This window comes from Podarcis pityusensis (assembly GCF_964106645.2).
Source record: "Podarcis pityusensis genome assembly, chromosome: 7".
NCBI classification, from domain to species: Eukaryota; Metazoa; Chordata; class Lepidosauria; order Squamata; family Lacertidae; genus Podarcis; species Podarcis pityusensis.
The window spans coordinates 11,666,802-11,682,837 of record NC_138031.1 but is presented as its reverse complement, the minus strand read 5'-3'; the positions used below and the strand labels follow the sequence as shown (position 1 = coordinate 11,682,837).

General features: G+C 46.1%; 1 protein-coding gene across 1 annotated transcript in view; it reads right to left on the bottom strand.

The window, feature by feature from the left end:
• Positions 1–16,036, bottom strand: part of ADCY8 (adenylate cyclase 8) — a 142,489-nt gene that overhangs the window by 68,177 nt on the left and 58,276 nt on the right. The window contains 3 exon segments of the mRNA XM_081012499.1: positions 1,838–1,965; positions 10,598–10,709; positions 12,107–12,237. Coding sequence (XP_080868625.1) covers positions 1,838–1,965; positions 10,598–10,709; positions 12,107–12,237 — 371 coding nt within the window.

Here is a 16,036-nt window from a genome sequence, read left to right as displayed (position 1 = left end):
AGGTAGGATAACTGCTTATTTCCTTCACATCTGAAGGGAGGGTGTTCCACAGGGTGGGCGCCACTACCGAGAAGGCCCTCTGTCTGGTTCCCTGTAACCTCACTTCTTGCATTGAGGGAACCACCAGAAGGCCCTCGGTGCTGGATCTCAGTGTCCAGGCTGAACGATGGGGGTGGAGACGCAGGTATAAATAGTTGAAGGATCAACTCTTTGCCTCTGAAGCTGCCATGCTTAAGTGATACCTGCTGAGTCCCTCACCTATAACCTCCAACGTTTCTCCAATGAAAACAGGGACGTCCCATTCCTTAATGATGATTTTACTATTTATACCCCACCCATCTTACTAGGTTGCCCCAGCCACTCTGGGCAGCTTCCAACATATAGAAAAAACATAATAAAACATGAAACTTCTCTATACAGGACTGCCTTCAGAAGGCTCTGGGGTTGGATAACTCCATACCCTGCAAAATTTCTCTGATGGAAATAGGGACAGCGTGGGTGGCGCTGTGGTATAAACAACAGAGCCTAGGGCTTGCCGATCAGAAGGTCGGTGGTTCGAATCCCTGAGCTCCCATTGCTCGGTCCCTGCTCCTGCCAACCTAGCAGTTTGAAAGCACATCTAAGTGCAAGTAGATAATGTTGGGATTTTGCCTATGTGCTATCTGATGCAGCTTCCCACAGAAGCAATTAAAGAGTTGGCTGAAGGCCAAGAAGACTGAGCAGAGGGAGTTATTCTGCCTAGAGATATGGAACCTTAGATACAACTCTGCTATTGGTTGAGGTCTCCACAAAGGCATGATGACTCATGACCTTCCTGCTTGGTTGGTTAGTTGGTTGGTCAGCATGTGGTTTGAGAGGTCGTTGGAGTTTGTTCTGTGAGAGAGTTAAGATCCGTGTCTGTATCCTGTATATAGTAACTTGTGATTCTGCTGTAAATAATAAACCTATAAGTAACCATGTTACTAGTAGCAGCGTCTTGTTCCTGCTTCATCCTGCCTGCAACTGACTGATTCTGGACAGTCTGCATATGCTCTGCTATATTCAACAGGTTCTGGCTAAGATCCTTCAACAGATAAATAGGTACCACTCCAGTGGGAAGGTAAATGGCGTTTCCGTGTGCTGCTCTGGTTCCCCAGAAGTGGCTTAGTCATGCTGGCCACATGACCCGGAAGCTGTACGCCGGCTCCCTCAGCCAGTAAAGCGAGATGAGCGCCGCAACCCCAGAGTCATCCATGACTGGACCTAACAGTCAGGGGGTCCCTTTACTTTTAAGGAAAAGTGGGACATTCCGGGATCACATCAGAAACTGGGACAGCTTCTTCAAATCAGGGACATCCCTGGAAAATAGGGACACTTAGAGGTTTGTCTCATCTAGGAAACATCACTGCCCTGGTTCACACTTCAAAGTGAATGACCCGTGTCTTGATGCACACTGTTGATATCATGAGTGCTTTGCTTCTCTCTCATACCAGGAGGAAACAAACCAGAGACTGCCTTCTGCATGTTGTTTGCTTGGAGAAAAACAATCCACGAGCACTGCACTGTCTCTTCCCCGGTGCAGCAGGAGCAGGAATGGGGAAGAAGCAATTTCAGGGACTTCTGCTCCCCCCCCATCAAGCCAAATTTGTCCTTCCTCTCTCTCTCTCTGTGTGTGATGAATAGTCCATTGAAAATGGGGAGGGAATCTCAGCTCACTGGTACCCCAAAGAACACAACAAAGCAGCATGAGAGACTTTGAGGCTATTCTGCTGTCTTGCAACAAGGAGCCAGCACATCACAGACTGAGGCACAGTGTGATGGCGGCAGAAGAAATGAGAGAAGGAGGAAAACAAATTACCTGATTGTTTTGATCATGCTGAGTCCCATTTCAACGCAACAATGAGCATGGTCTTGGCGAGGTTCCGGGAGCCCGGATACGCAGTAGTAGCAGTCCCCTAGGATCTTAATTCTAAGGCAGTGATGTTCCTGTAACCAAAAGGAGAATGATTAGAAGCAATGAGATTGGGTGTGATGGAGCAGGATGGATATAAAAATGAGCAGGGTGGAAAATATGGAAAGCAAAATCTGAAAGCTCTTTGGGAAAGAGATGTTTGTGTGTGTAAAGCACAAGCAATATCTTGATTTTGTTCTGATCTGTGACAAACATTTGTTTTATATATATTGCATCCTGGAAGGGTCAGTGATTTCCTGGAAAGAAAGAAAAAACATCAAAGAAATACTACAAAGATCTGAGCACCGCAGGCAAGCTTGGCTGTGCTTGCCAAATTACCTAAATCAGAAGACAAGGCAAGATGTTTCCATTTACTGAAGACTACAGTCAGAGGAATGCGGGTGGCGCTGTGGGTTAAACCACAGAGCCTAGGACTTGCCGATCAGAAGGTTGGCGGTTCGAATCCCCGTGACAGGGTGAGGTCACGTTGCTCAGTCCCTGCTCCTGCCAACCTAGCAGTTCGAAAGCACACCAGTGCAAGTAGATAAATAGGTACCACTCCGGCAGGAAGGTAAACAGTGTTTCCGTGCGTTGCTCTGGTTCGCCAGAAGTGGCTTAGTCATGCTGGCCACATGACCTGTAAGGTGTACGCCGGCTCCCTCGGCCAATAAAGCGAGATGAGCGCCGCAACCCCAGAGTCGGCCACGACTGGACCTAATGGTCAGGGGTCCCTTTACCTTTTTACAGTCAGAGGAGGGATATATGTTAATGGGGTCATGCCTTGGCATTCGGGACGAAGGCTGAAACTTCATTCAGAGAGACACTGGAAGCCTGAGCAGTGGGTAGCAGCTATGGCGATATCACTCTCCTCTGGTGCCCTCTGGTAGGTCTGCTCCCCAGATGTTGTGACTTAAAATCCCCAACATCTCTGAGCATTGGCCATGCCAGATGGGACTGACTTGCATCAGAGTCCAAAAATACCTGAAGCGCCACGTGCCAGTTATTCCCTCTCTGTATATTCAGAGGTAGACCACATCCCCTAGATCAGGGGGAGAGGGTGCAGAAAGACCTCCATATGTCATTGGACCAACATGGCCAGTGATCATGGGGGAGTTGAAACAGCCTCTGCATCTCTGCCCTATATGCTCATGTCCTATGATTTGCGTGGCGATTCCCGCCCCCTCCCACAGATGGAGTAAATAAAGACACCGGACACCAGAATTTAGGTTAATGGGCGAAAAATGGCCACAACTTTATTGATTACAGGTAAGAGTGGTATTGGCTTTAGGCATTGGCCCTAACAGACTATCCGGTCTAACCAGGAAGGGTTAAGCACCAACAGGGGGAGCCCCCGAGATGCACATCCCTAGGCGCTCCCCAAGGGGTTACCGCTCGGGAGCGCGCTTTAGGCCCTAGCCTCCGTAGGTTTCGGACGAGGCGACGCCCCCCAGAGTCCTTTAACGAACTACCCTTCAAGATTTGGGGGAGGTGATGGCGTTCCTCCCCCCCGACTTCATTTGCATAACAATACCCCTGCCAATGCCTAACCGCCAAAACCAAGGAGTTGTGACGTTTTGCTACGAGGTAGGCGAAAAACCAAGTGGCTTCTAAAATCCAGCCAATTAGCCAAATGGAAAAACTCCTACCAGGCCCCTTGTGGCGACCAGCCGAAGCCCATAGCAAAGTCCGAATGCAAACCTAGAGAGCGGATGGGTGGGAAACTGCAGCTGCTGTAGAGAAAGAAAAGGGGCGAGCCAGGGCTGCCCCGACCTTAAAAGCACCTAGTAAGCCCGCCCCTACCGCCAGCCAATTGGTTGGCACTGAGGGTGATGAATAATGATGACACTGGGGAATCCCTGAGTCCCGCGCCCCGCAAGAATGTAGACGGGGGCGTGTGCCCGCAACCCCCCCCTCCTTAGATCGGGAGTGGCTTTGGGGAAAAAGGAGGACAGCTGAGATAGCTTCCCTTTCCTGTCTCCTGCACCATGCATTGGCTGTTGAGGTAGCAGAAACTGAGAACTTGAACTTTGCTTATTTCCTCCTCCCTCCCAAACCTAGCCTTTTTGTTAATCTGCAGCCCCAACTTCTGACTTGCTTTCTGTTGCCACTAGGGACTTGTTCTTTGGTTCTGACCTGAATTCTGCTCCTGACTTCTGGCTCCCAGTTCCCTGTTCACCTAGGCATCATCTGTGCTCTATATACCTTTAAAGCACTATTTATCAGCCTTGATGGCGCAGTTGGCTAGAGCGTGGTGCTGATAATGCCAAGGTTGCAGGTTTGATCCCCGTATGGGACAGCTGCATATTCCTGCACTGCAGGGGGTAATAATAATAATAATAATAATAATAATAATAAATTATTTATACCCCGCCCATCTGGCTGAGTTTCCCCAGCTACTCTGGGCGGCTCCCAATCGAGTGTTAAAAACAATACAGCATTAAATATGAAAAACTTCCCTAAACAGGGCTGCCTTCAGATGTCTTTTAAAGATAAGATAGCGGCTTATTTCCTTCAAATCTGAAGGGAGGGCGTTCCACAGGGTGGGCACCACTACCGAGAAGGCCCTCTGTCTAATTCCCTAGAACCTCACTTCTCGCAATGAGGGAACCGCCAGAAGGCCCTCGGCGCTGGACCTCAGTGTCCGGGCTGAATGATGGGGGTGGAGATGCTCCTTCAGGTATACAGGACCGAGGCCATTTAGGGCTTTAAAAGTCACCACCAACACTTTGAATTGTGCTCGGAAACGTTGGACTACAAGACCCCCAGGGTCCCTTCTAACTCTACAGTTCTATGATTCTATACTGCTTTGGACAGCCATGGCTTCACCCAAAGAATCCTGGGTACAATGCCAGAAGGGAACTGCAGTACTGTTAGTTGTTAGGAGAACACAATTCCCCTCATAGAGCTGCAATTCCCAGAGTGGTTTAACAGTCAATCCCTCTTCCCATGGAACTCTGGGAACTGCAGTTTTGTGAGGGGAATATGGGACTTCTAACAACTCTCAAGGGTGCTGAGAGCTGTTAGGAGTCCTCTATTCTCCTCACAGAATGGCAATTCCCATAGTTCATACTGCAGTTCCTAAGACTTCAAAGCACCCTGCACCTGACATCATTGTGATGTCAAGTGATTGACAGGTGTATAACCCAGCCCACCTGCCATATTTGGCATGCTGATCCTCAGAGGTATTTGGCCGGTGGAGCCAAAAAGATTCTCTACCTCTGTGGCAGACAGAACCATCGGGGGTGGATTTCAGCCTGTCTGGATGGGTGCTTGAAATGGGGCAGGGAGATGAAGAAGATGCACTGGATTTAAAAAAGAAAGAAAGAAAGAAAGAAAGAAAGAAAGAAAGAGGCAGGCCCTTCATTTTCAGGTCTTGGTTCCACAAGGAGCTCTTGGGAATATTCTGAAAAACTAGAGGAAGCCGCAACGGCTTGGATCTTGATGCCTCATTAAATGCTGCATGTCAAACCATCTGTTTAAGAAAATTGCCAGAAAGAATAAGAGCAATGCAGAAGGTTGCCAGGAGATAAACATTTCTAACTAGGACGTCACAAAAAAAAAAGTACTGCAAGCAAAGGATTGGTTGTATGCAACTGTTGAGATATTTTTGCCAGGATGAACATTCCAAAGAAATACCTATCCTTTGATATAGCCTTGCTCTGCGGTGAAAAGCCCAAAGTAGCCAGATTGCCTAAGAGCATAGGTAGGCAAACTAAGGCCCGAGGGCTAGATCCGGCCCAAGCACCTTCTAAATCCGGTCCACAGATGGTCTGGGAATCAGCGTGTTTTTACACGAGTAGAATGTGTGCTTTTATTTAAAACGCATCTCTGGGTTATTTGTGGGGCATAGGAATTCATTCATTATTATTTTTTCAAAATATAGTCCAGCCCCCCCCCCAAAGTCTGAGGGACAGTGGACCAGCCCCCTGCTGAAAAAGTTGGCTGAGCCCTGCCTAAGAGCTTTGAGAGCCTGGTACTCTCACAGCGCCACAAGCGCTAAGCCAGGGGTCAGCAACCTAAGGCCCATGGGCCAGAAGCAGCTTGCGGAGGTCATTTGACTGGCCCCCGAGCTGCCCCTGAACCAAGTTGCCCGCTCACGCGCTGCGCTAAACCAGTGCAGCGCGGTGCAGGGACTCGCTTCCATGGCACCAGAAATCTTGTGTGATCCAGCCCACGGAGGGATCTCCACGGAACCAATCCGCCCCAGACAAGATAAACCTTGCTGACCCCTGCTCTATGCCGTCTGCTTTCCCATGGATCAAGAGAGCTTGTATTAAGATTCACCTGTATTAAGATTCACCTGTAGCCACACGTTAGAGGGAGATCAAGCCACTGTCATTGACTATCAGGGCTCTGATGAGTGTGTGGCAGCGAGGCTGGAGGCTGACCTGGAGGCTGACCCAGCTATTTATGGGATTCTGTGCTGCCCATGAGGCAGGAGCCTGGGCTGGTGGATGGGGAAGAGCCTGAGCAGTCAGAGGCAGGGAAAGGGGTACAGGACGTGTTGGAAGTGGAGGAAGAAGCTGCTCAGGTGACAAGAGCGAGCCGGCAATAAATCACACAATTCATAAACTCTTTATTAGCAAGAACATGATGTGCACAGACTTGGCAGAGTGTTAGGCCTAATGAGTGCAGTGGCTCAGACTTGGTAGGTCTTGGCCCATAGATCGGTTGCCGAGACTGAAAGTCCCTGCCTCCACACAGCCTTCTAAGTTCCCTCCTCACCAGGCCTTTCCCCAAAGAATCGGAGACTGCACCTGCATGAAGCCAACCTCTCCTCTGCCCTTTTCACACCTCTTCTGGTTCTGGGAGACAAGCAGGGAGGAGAGCTTTAGACCACAAACAATGATCAGATGAGACTCCCGATAGTATGTGTGGTATGAAATTCTTTAGTTTGTCTGGCCAAGCTTAGAAAGGCTTCTTGGCTCAACTCAGCTAAAGGTTAGGCAGAATTTCTTGATATATCCTCTGGATATATCCCCATTCCCCACTCAGCAGCTGTTTGGTTAAAACACATCATAGTATTGTATGGATTTGCTTTACACTGCCGGTCCTTATGCAGCCCTCTCAGGCAGACAGTAGTACCAGCCTTGCCTGAAGTTTTTTAAACTGGAGAACCTGAAAATTAAAGATTTAGATGCCATAACTCTGTCCTTTGCTTGCAGAAAACTCTTAGGTTCCATCCCTGGCATCTCCAACTGAAGGAGAGGGCATTGACTTCCACCTGAGGTGCTGGAGAACTACTCTTAGAGTAGACCAGTCTTCCCCAAACCAGGGGACCCCCGATGATGTTGGGCTACAAATCCCACCATCCAAAGCCATCCATAGCCAAGGCTGATGGGAGTTGTAGTCCAATAATATCTGGGGACCAATGGCTGGGGGAATAATAATAATAATAATAATAATAATAATAATTATTATTATTATTATTTATTTGTACCCCACCCATCTGGCTGGGTTTCCCCAGCCACTCTGGGCAGCTTCCACAGAGACCAAAAATACACTAAAATGTCACACATTAAAAACTTCCCTGAACAGGGCTGCCTTAAGATGTCTTCTGAATGTCAGGTAGTTGTTTATCGCTTTTACATCTGATGGGAGGGCGTTCCACAGGGTGGGTGCCACTACCGAGAAGGCCCTCTGCCTGGTTCCTTGTAACTTGGCTTCGCACAGCGAGGGAACCGCCAGAAGGCCCTCAGCATTGGACCTCAGTGTCTGGGCAGAATGATGGGTTTGGAGGCGCTCCTTCAGATATACTGGGCCGAGGCTGTTTAGGGCTTTAAAGGTCAACACCAACACTTTGAATTGTGCTCGGAAACGTACTGGGAGCCAATGTAGGTCTTTCAAGACCAGTGTTATGTGGTCTCGGCGGCCGCCCCCAGTCACCAGTCTAGCTGCCGCATTCTGGATTAGTTGTAGTTTCCGGGTCACCTTCAAAGGTAGCCCCACATAGAGCGCATTGCAGTAGTCCAAGCGGGAAAGCGAGGGTAGACATAGGTAGGGTAGATGGTCTGAAGCAGATTCATATACACTCAAGGCCTTCTGAGTGCAAAGCAGAATTCTGTCACTGAGCTATGACTACTCTGCACAGAACAACATTTGACTGAAGCTTCTGAGAAAGATTTATGCATAAGTTACTTTACAAAAACAACACACCATGGTGACTCAAAGCACGAAAAAATTGGCACGAGAAAGAGCTAAAGAAATGAGCTGCTCAAATATCCATCCACCAAAAGGCACCAAACAGAAACTTCATTAAGGTTTCTTCCCCCCCCCCCCACTTCCCAGGGCAGGGAAATGATGGATTGTGTTTTCTAAGACCCATGCTGTGCTATCAATTCCACCCACTCTTCAAATAAGACCGATATGCTGTGTGCCTAGCAGAAGTTTGGAGCTCGCTATTCATCTCAGTTTGGAAAACAGGTTTTGGAAACAGATGGAGAATGCAAATCCCAGCAGGAACTAGGGAGAGGGACCTTAGCTTATGCTCGTGTCGAGACTGCTAAGACCCGAGCTGGTGATAGTATATTCCACGTTTCTGTGCAACCAAGACACACAAGCATAAGTGGACAGTAACGTGGGACTCCAGCATTTCTAGAATCTCAGTTTTACTACCCATTTCTATTTCATTTTAATTAATGGTCCTGAAGCAGTAAGCTTGAACATGCGTGGGCAATGCCTGCTGATATCTCCTAAGCCCAGGACAGAACTTGGGAGGCTGCATAAGATTCCCAGTGGGCAGGAATCGGGGGCTAGAGCACCTGTCAGTAGTGAGATGGACGGAGACAACCTTACAGGTACTTCATGGATCCCAATTCTCCCTACAGAGAAGGAACTTATCACAGTAAGCAGCGATGTTCCCTTCTCTCCCTCACCTCCCCAGATTTATGATCAGGCAGAACAAAAAACATTAGCAAAGCTTCTGACATTTGAGGAGCTCCCTCCTTTGGCTCCACATCCTACCAATTTGTTTCCCTCCCTCTCCAGCCATGCCTGTTGCTAAGGACCACGGAAGTATATCAGGCATGAGTGGTTGGGGGAGGAGAGTTTCGCAATCACACATTACAGATAGATATACATCTGAATACAGATGGCACCCAAGGGAGAAGTTGAAGGGGTGTGTGTGTGTGTTTCCTGTGCATATCCATGCTTTCCCACTTCCACAGTAAAGAGCATGTTTTAGCAAATGCAGATAACTGCCCATAACGGTCGTGTGTGTGTGTGTGTGTGTGTGAATGTATCGCTAGATCTATGCCAGGGCCGGATTTAGGTTTGATGAGGCCCTAAGCTACTGAAGGTAATGGGGCCCTTTATATGTCCAGCTGTCCTTGGTCAACAACAAATTGTCGCTGTTTTTTGTGTTGAATATATGTTATATGGTAATTTATGGACCTAATAGATAGCTAAAGCTATTTGCACATAACAAAATATGTATTTTATCAAAGTACATCCAGTTTTTCCCCCTTTAATTTTTTGGGGGGCCCCCAAGAGAGTGGGGCCCTAAGCTATAGCTTGTTTAGCTTATATGTAAACCCCACACTGATCTATGCAGGAAGAAAGAGACAGAATTAACTGTGCTAGTCGTGGGAACAATCCCATGCTCTAGCAACACTAATAACATACATTTAAAGTGCAGATGTTTCACTTTGACAATCACAGCTTCTGCCAAAGAATCCTGGGAACCTTATTTTGTTAAGGGCTCTGGTATTGTGGCTCTGAACAATGGGAGTGGAGACACACCTTCAGGTCTACTGGGCCAAGGCTGTTTTAGGCTTTAAAGTTTAGCACCAACACTTTTAATTGTGCTCAGAAATGTACTGGGAGCCAATGTAGGTTTTTCAGGACCAGTGTTATATGGTCTCGGCGGCCACTCCCAGTCACCAGTCTAGCTGCCACATTCTGGATTAGCTGCAGTTTCCGGGTCACCTTCAAAGGTAGCCCCACATAAAGCGCATTGCAGTAGTCCAAGCGGGAGATAGCTAGAGCATCCACCACCCTGGCGAGACAGTTTTCAGACAGGTAGAGTCTCAGCCTGCATACCAGGTGGAGCTGGTAGACATCTGCCCTGAACACAAAATTGACCTGCACCACCATGGACAGCTGTGAGTCCAAAATGACCTCCAGGCTGTGCACCTGGTCTTTCAGGGGCACAGTTACCTCATTCAGGACCAAGGAGTCCCTCACGCCTGCCCGTCCCCTGTCCCCCCAAAACAGTACTTCTGTCTTGTCAGGATTCAACCTCAATCTGTTAGCAGCCATCCATCTGTCTGTGAAATGGTAGGGGAACCGAACACCTGTCTTTGTAAGAAAATGTTGCCATGTCAAGAACAACAGGACAAGTATAAGTAAGGTTAAGTTATGTAGAATCTCTTATAGACTTGAAAAACTGGTGAACTACCAAACCCAACACAATCTACCAGCCATGGCCCTCCAGGGACATCATAAGTTTTGCTTACCTGGGACTACAATGACAGGGATGTTGTGAAGCTCCTACCAAGCCACAATTCAGGGCAGGTAGACTGCATACAGCATGGTGGGTCACAAATCTGCTCTAACACAACAAATTTCTACCCTTCACAGCACCACACAGGGTTTTTGAAGCACCAAAAATGAACTGGCAGCTTGACTCTTGCGTGCTAAATGAAACAAATAAGCCTCTTGACTCACATGTGCTAGGCGATCAAATCTGGCAAAGAGTTCATTCAGCATTCGGACTAGTTCCTGGGCTGATAGTGTTGTGGAGAGGTTGGTGAACCCTTTCACATCTGCAAAAAGAATGCTGGACACCAAATGGAGAGAAGAAAGAAAATCAGGACTCCTGACTTATAGGTAACAACAGTGACAGTAACACTTTGCAGAAAAAACATGCCACAGTCCACCTTCCATTTTAGGTGGAACCTCCATTAGATAAATAGAAATTCAACAATGTCTTCAAAACTATCAGAAGTGTCCATGACAGGGTTGGGGAACCAATGGCTCTCCAGATGTTGTTGGGCTCTTATTCTCATAAGTGTTTTTCCTTCAAAGTATATTCCAATGAAGCTGAAGGTCTGGCTCACACCTGTATATTCATCACTCCATTTGCTGGAAGTGCAAGCTGTGATTTTAGTGTGTGAACGACCCAACGGAGATTATGAATTGATGTCAGTGCATCAACGTCAATGGGGGAATTTCATGCTTTGAGTTGAGGGCCATTCTACTGGACGTATGTATGATCCAGCCCATACACTTTTGATGAATGAAAATGAGAAGATGCTGTGCTATGATGGACAATGTATCTATACCAATATCAGCAGTTGAGACAAGGCAAGCTCTGGTTGAGAGACATCACCCAGAACACTTCGACCATTGTTGGATTTTCAGTACCTTGGTAATGGTGATCCCTGACTCTTGCATTTTGATTTGCATATTGTTTTGGGAAATGCAAATTAAGTCGTTTGCCTTTAAATGCAAACTGGATCATATTTATTCCCCATCTTTCAAGGTACACAACACCCCGCTGCTTCTTCCTGGCCCCCTTCCTCTGCTGCCGGACGCAGGTGGCTCCCTCTGCCTCATTCAAGAAGATTGTTCTTTTCCCTTTGGATGTTGGCTGCTTTTCTTACATGGACACTGGCCAGGAAGGAATAGATTGGTTCCCCCCCCCCCCCCCACGTCATGAATAATGCTACCCTAGGTGGTTTTTTGAACTGCCTGTGCAGCACGACAGATGCTGCCTGTATCAGAAAGATTACACTCTAATCCTAATCATGTTTACATGGAAGAAAGTCCCATTAATTCCAATGGGATGTACTTCAAAACTCAGTACGCTTGAGATGGTGGTCTCGGTGGATTGCGGTGAGAAGCTGGAGCATTGTGTGTGTGTGTGTGTGTGTGTGTGTGTTGGAGGGAAAATCCTACCCCCTGTTTGCATGCACTCGAGCAAGCCAACTCAGAAATACTGCGGTGAAAGAGCAGTCACCAAGGAGCTTTGATGAATTAAGGGAGAAAAAAACGCTACTGTGAAATGTTTGTCTGTTAAAAGGGCGTGGGGAGAGAAAAAGCAACATCTCCCAACATTTCAAACCCGTGATGAATGAAGTGATCAAAAGACTCCACGCAAAAGCCCCCAGCTGACATTCAGCAGAGGAACAGATCGTTAAGAGAAAGAGAGAAAATTGGAATGCATGCTCTCACCTGACATTTTCATAGCGGTGAATATAGATCTTGTGGAACTGGTGTTGAAGATGCTCGTCTTCTACGTTGGTCATGTCATTAATCATTTCTAGGACTACAAATCGAGGTAACACAGACAGAACCAGACGTTCCTGAAACAACAACAACAACAACAACAACAGGACATTGGAGAGGCAGGTACAGGAGAAGAAGAAGAAGAGTCTGGATTTGATATCCCGCTTTATCACTACCCGAAGGAGTCTCAAAGCAGCTAACTTTCTCCTTTCCCTTCCTCCCCCACAAAAAACACTCTGTGAGGTGAGTGGGGCTGAGAGACTTCAGAGAAGTATGACTAGTCCAAGGTCACCCAGCAGCTCCATGTGGAGCGGAGACGCGAACCCAGTTCCCCAGATTACGAGTCCACCGCTCTTAACCACTACACCACACTGGCTCTCAAGAGGTCCTTGGCATGCTTCCTTCATGGTGAAACAATGACAGCAAACCGCAACAGCTCACCCTCTTGGGCCCACCTCCAAAACACTGTCTTAGGTCCTTAAACACTAATGTGACCACTTTAAATTGGGTCTGGAGGTGTAACAGCAGTTCCAAGTGGAACTCCAGCCAACAATGGCGACCACCTGAGAGGTGGCCAAACCCACCAGAGAAGTGATGGAACTGAGTTCCAGCTGGAAACCCCCCCCCCCCCCGATTATAATATATCATATATGATTTCATGTTCAATAATTATCCATCACATATCTATAAAGTAGTACCTCAGGTTACAGACGCTTCAGGTTACAGACTCCACTAACCCATTAGCGAAAGTGGTGCTTCAGGTTAAGAACAGTTTCAGGTTAAGAACAGACCTCCAGAACGAATTAAATTCTTAACCCGAGGTACCACTGTACAGTTATACCTTGAAAGTCGAACGGAATCCCTTCTGGAAGTCCATTCTGCTTCCAAAACATTTGGAAACCAGGGTGCGGCTTCCAATTGGTTGCAGGAAGCTCCTGCAGCCAATCAGAACCCGTCGAAGCCCCATCAGACGTTTGGCTTCCAAAGAACGTTTGCAAACTGGAACACTCACTTCTGGGTTTGCGACATTTGGGAGCCAAAATGTTTGAGTCGCAAGGTGTTAGACTTCCAAGGTATGACTGTATATACCTCTGTATTATCATATCTGATAATTACATCATATCCAGTTGTTATATGTTAATTTGGGTTTCATTTCATTTCATTTTTCTCTCTGACAAAATACTTCATGTTTTATTCTTTTTCTTTTTCTCAGAATAATACTTCATCTCCAATCAGAAGGTATATACAGGTGTATAATCAAACCAAATTAGTCCACAAACACGTATACACAAAGCACAAAGTCTATAATAAAGTATCACCAAAGTATGAACTTCCTCTGAAGTTGAGCTCCTTAAGCAAAGATCATAATAAGTAAATATGTGTGACCAGTCCTTTTTACCAGCTTTCCTCTCTTACACCTCTGAAGTGCAAAATCCATTTCATGCCCTCTCCTATAGGCAGTTGCCTTCTGGTTTATGAACCTATGCACACATCACTTTTGACTCCAGAGAGAGAGAAACCACTTCACACATGAAGGACTTTATCTGTCAAGATCCATTTTGTTCATCTCAGCAAACTTTGCCTAGAAAAGTATAGACTCAATTATCTCTGAGGAGAGGGTGAAGTTAAAACTTCCTGCCCTGTGCCTGACTGGCAGAATATAAATAGCTTCATATGGCCCTGCATTTTAGCTCCAAGTGACATGTCTCATATTCCAGCACCTAGAAGTCTTCAGTTCAATGACTAGTTGTGGCAGCTGTCAAGCATATAAAAGAATGCTCAGAAGAGATTACCTATCTCCTCAAGAATCCATTTTCCTTCAGGATTCTTCATTAAAAGAACAGAATAATCAACTCAGGAGGTATCAAACTCCCTACATTAATTACAAAGGATTCCCGCAGCAAAAACGATATCACTTCTTATTTAATTTAGTGCAGCCAACTCCTTTATTTTCCCCATTTTGAAACCATTTCACCTAAAGCAGTGGCTGTAGGAGATCATCTCAGATTCCTCCACAGATTGGGGTCTTTTGGGAAAGTGGGGGGGGGGGGCTTTATCTATTTATGGAGGGATCTGTCTATTTTTCATGTGGCACCTGTAAGTTCATTTCATCCTGTTTCAAGTATCAACCTGTGATTCCCCCCCCCCACAACATGCACGAAAATTCAAATTATTTTCACTGTTTCTTCACAAAATATTCATTGTCATACATTAAAAATGTGCTTTTTTTGTATGCACTTTCTCTCAAAATGCACATTCCTACTGAGTTTGAATGGATTGGAAAGATCTGGCCCATTATGACCATGATCAAAGTAACCTACTATAAGAGAACACATGTAAATCAACCCAAAAGGTTTATGGAGAGATGGGAGTTTTTTGTGATCTGGAATAATAGCTTCAGTGACAATGTACAACCATGTTCTGTCTTTAATTTATTGCAATGCGATTAGTTTATTGCAATTAGTTTGTGTTTTCGTTGTTGGTGTACTTAAAAAAAATTGTATCTATTTTAACAAAAATATGCATCATCATCATCATCATCATCATCATCATCATAATAATTTATTATTTATACCCTGCCCATCTGGCTGAGTATCCCCAGCCACTCTGGGCGGCTTCCAATTGAGTGTTAAAAACAATACAGCATTAAAATATTAAAAACTTCCCTAAACAGGGCTGCCTTCAGATGTAATAATCTGCTCTATTCTGCTCCACTTCTTGAGCTAAGAACTGTATCACAAAATCTGGGAAAGTGCAGAAATGTAAGGGTACCTATGCTCAGATCTAGGGTATTAGTCTAAGGAATGCAAATCAGGTTGGCACACTTTAAGATGTGGACTAAGTCAAATCCTTGAGTGCCCCATGCAAAATAGCACTTTGACAAACATGTGGGCTATAAACACTGTTACGATCTGTAGCTTGCAAATTGTTGAGTGTTTTGCCTCTGATCGGCTCCTTATCCTCCCCCACAGGCAACATACTTTTCATATTCTTGGTGACTTTCTTTAGATGAGTTGAAACAAACTTTTGATTTAAAGCTTGCTCCCATTGCTGGCTCCTGATTAAAAAGGAGAGATGCGAGGTCTTGATAAATATGGATAAGCAATTTTTTATTTGCCTGCACTTCCAATCTTTTCCACTTAGGGACGGCTTGATTATATAGCCTACAGAAAATGTGAGATTGCTGGAGAGGGAATGAGAACATTCCTGAGAAATCAGGACTGATAGACAAGACCTGGAAATCACCGAAAGGGGAAGAGGGATTGACTGTGAAACCATTCTGAGAAGGGTAACCTGCAAGATGAATGGTTGGGATCGTCTACGAACAACTCTCAGCATCCTTAACAAACTACAGTCTCCGGGATTCTTTCCAGGAAGCCATGACCACTGAAAGTGAAATAAGACCATGATCATGCGAAAGGCTAGATGAATCCCTAGCCGGAATTAAGATTGCCGGAAGAAATATCAACAACCTCAGATATGCAGATGACACAACCTTGATGGCAGAAAGTGAGGCGGAATTAAAGAACCTTTTAATGAGGGTGAAAGAGGAGAGCGCAAAATATCGTTTGAAGCTCAACATCAAAAAAACGAAGATCATGGCCACTGGTCCTGTCACCTCCTGGCAAATAGAAGGGGAAGAAATGGAGGCAGTGAGAGATTTTACTTTCTTGGGCTCTATGATCACTGCAGATGGTGACAGCAGCCACGAAATTAAAAGACGCCTGCTTCTTGGGAGAAAAGCAATGACAAAACTAGACAGCATCTTAAAAAGCAGAGACATCACCTTACCAACAAAGGTCCATATAGTTAAAGCTATGGTTTTCCCAGTAGTGATGCATGGAAGTGAAAGCTGATCGCCAAAGAATTGATGCT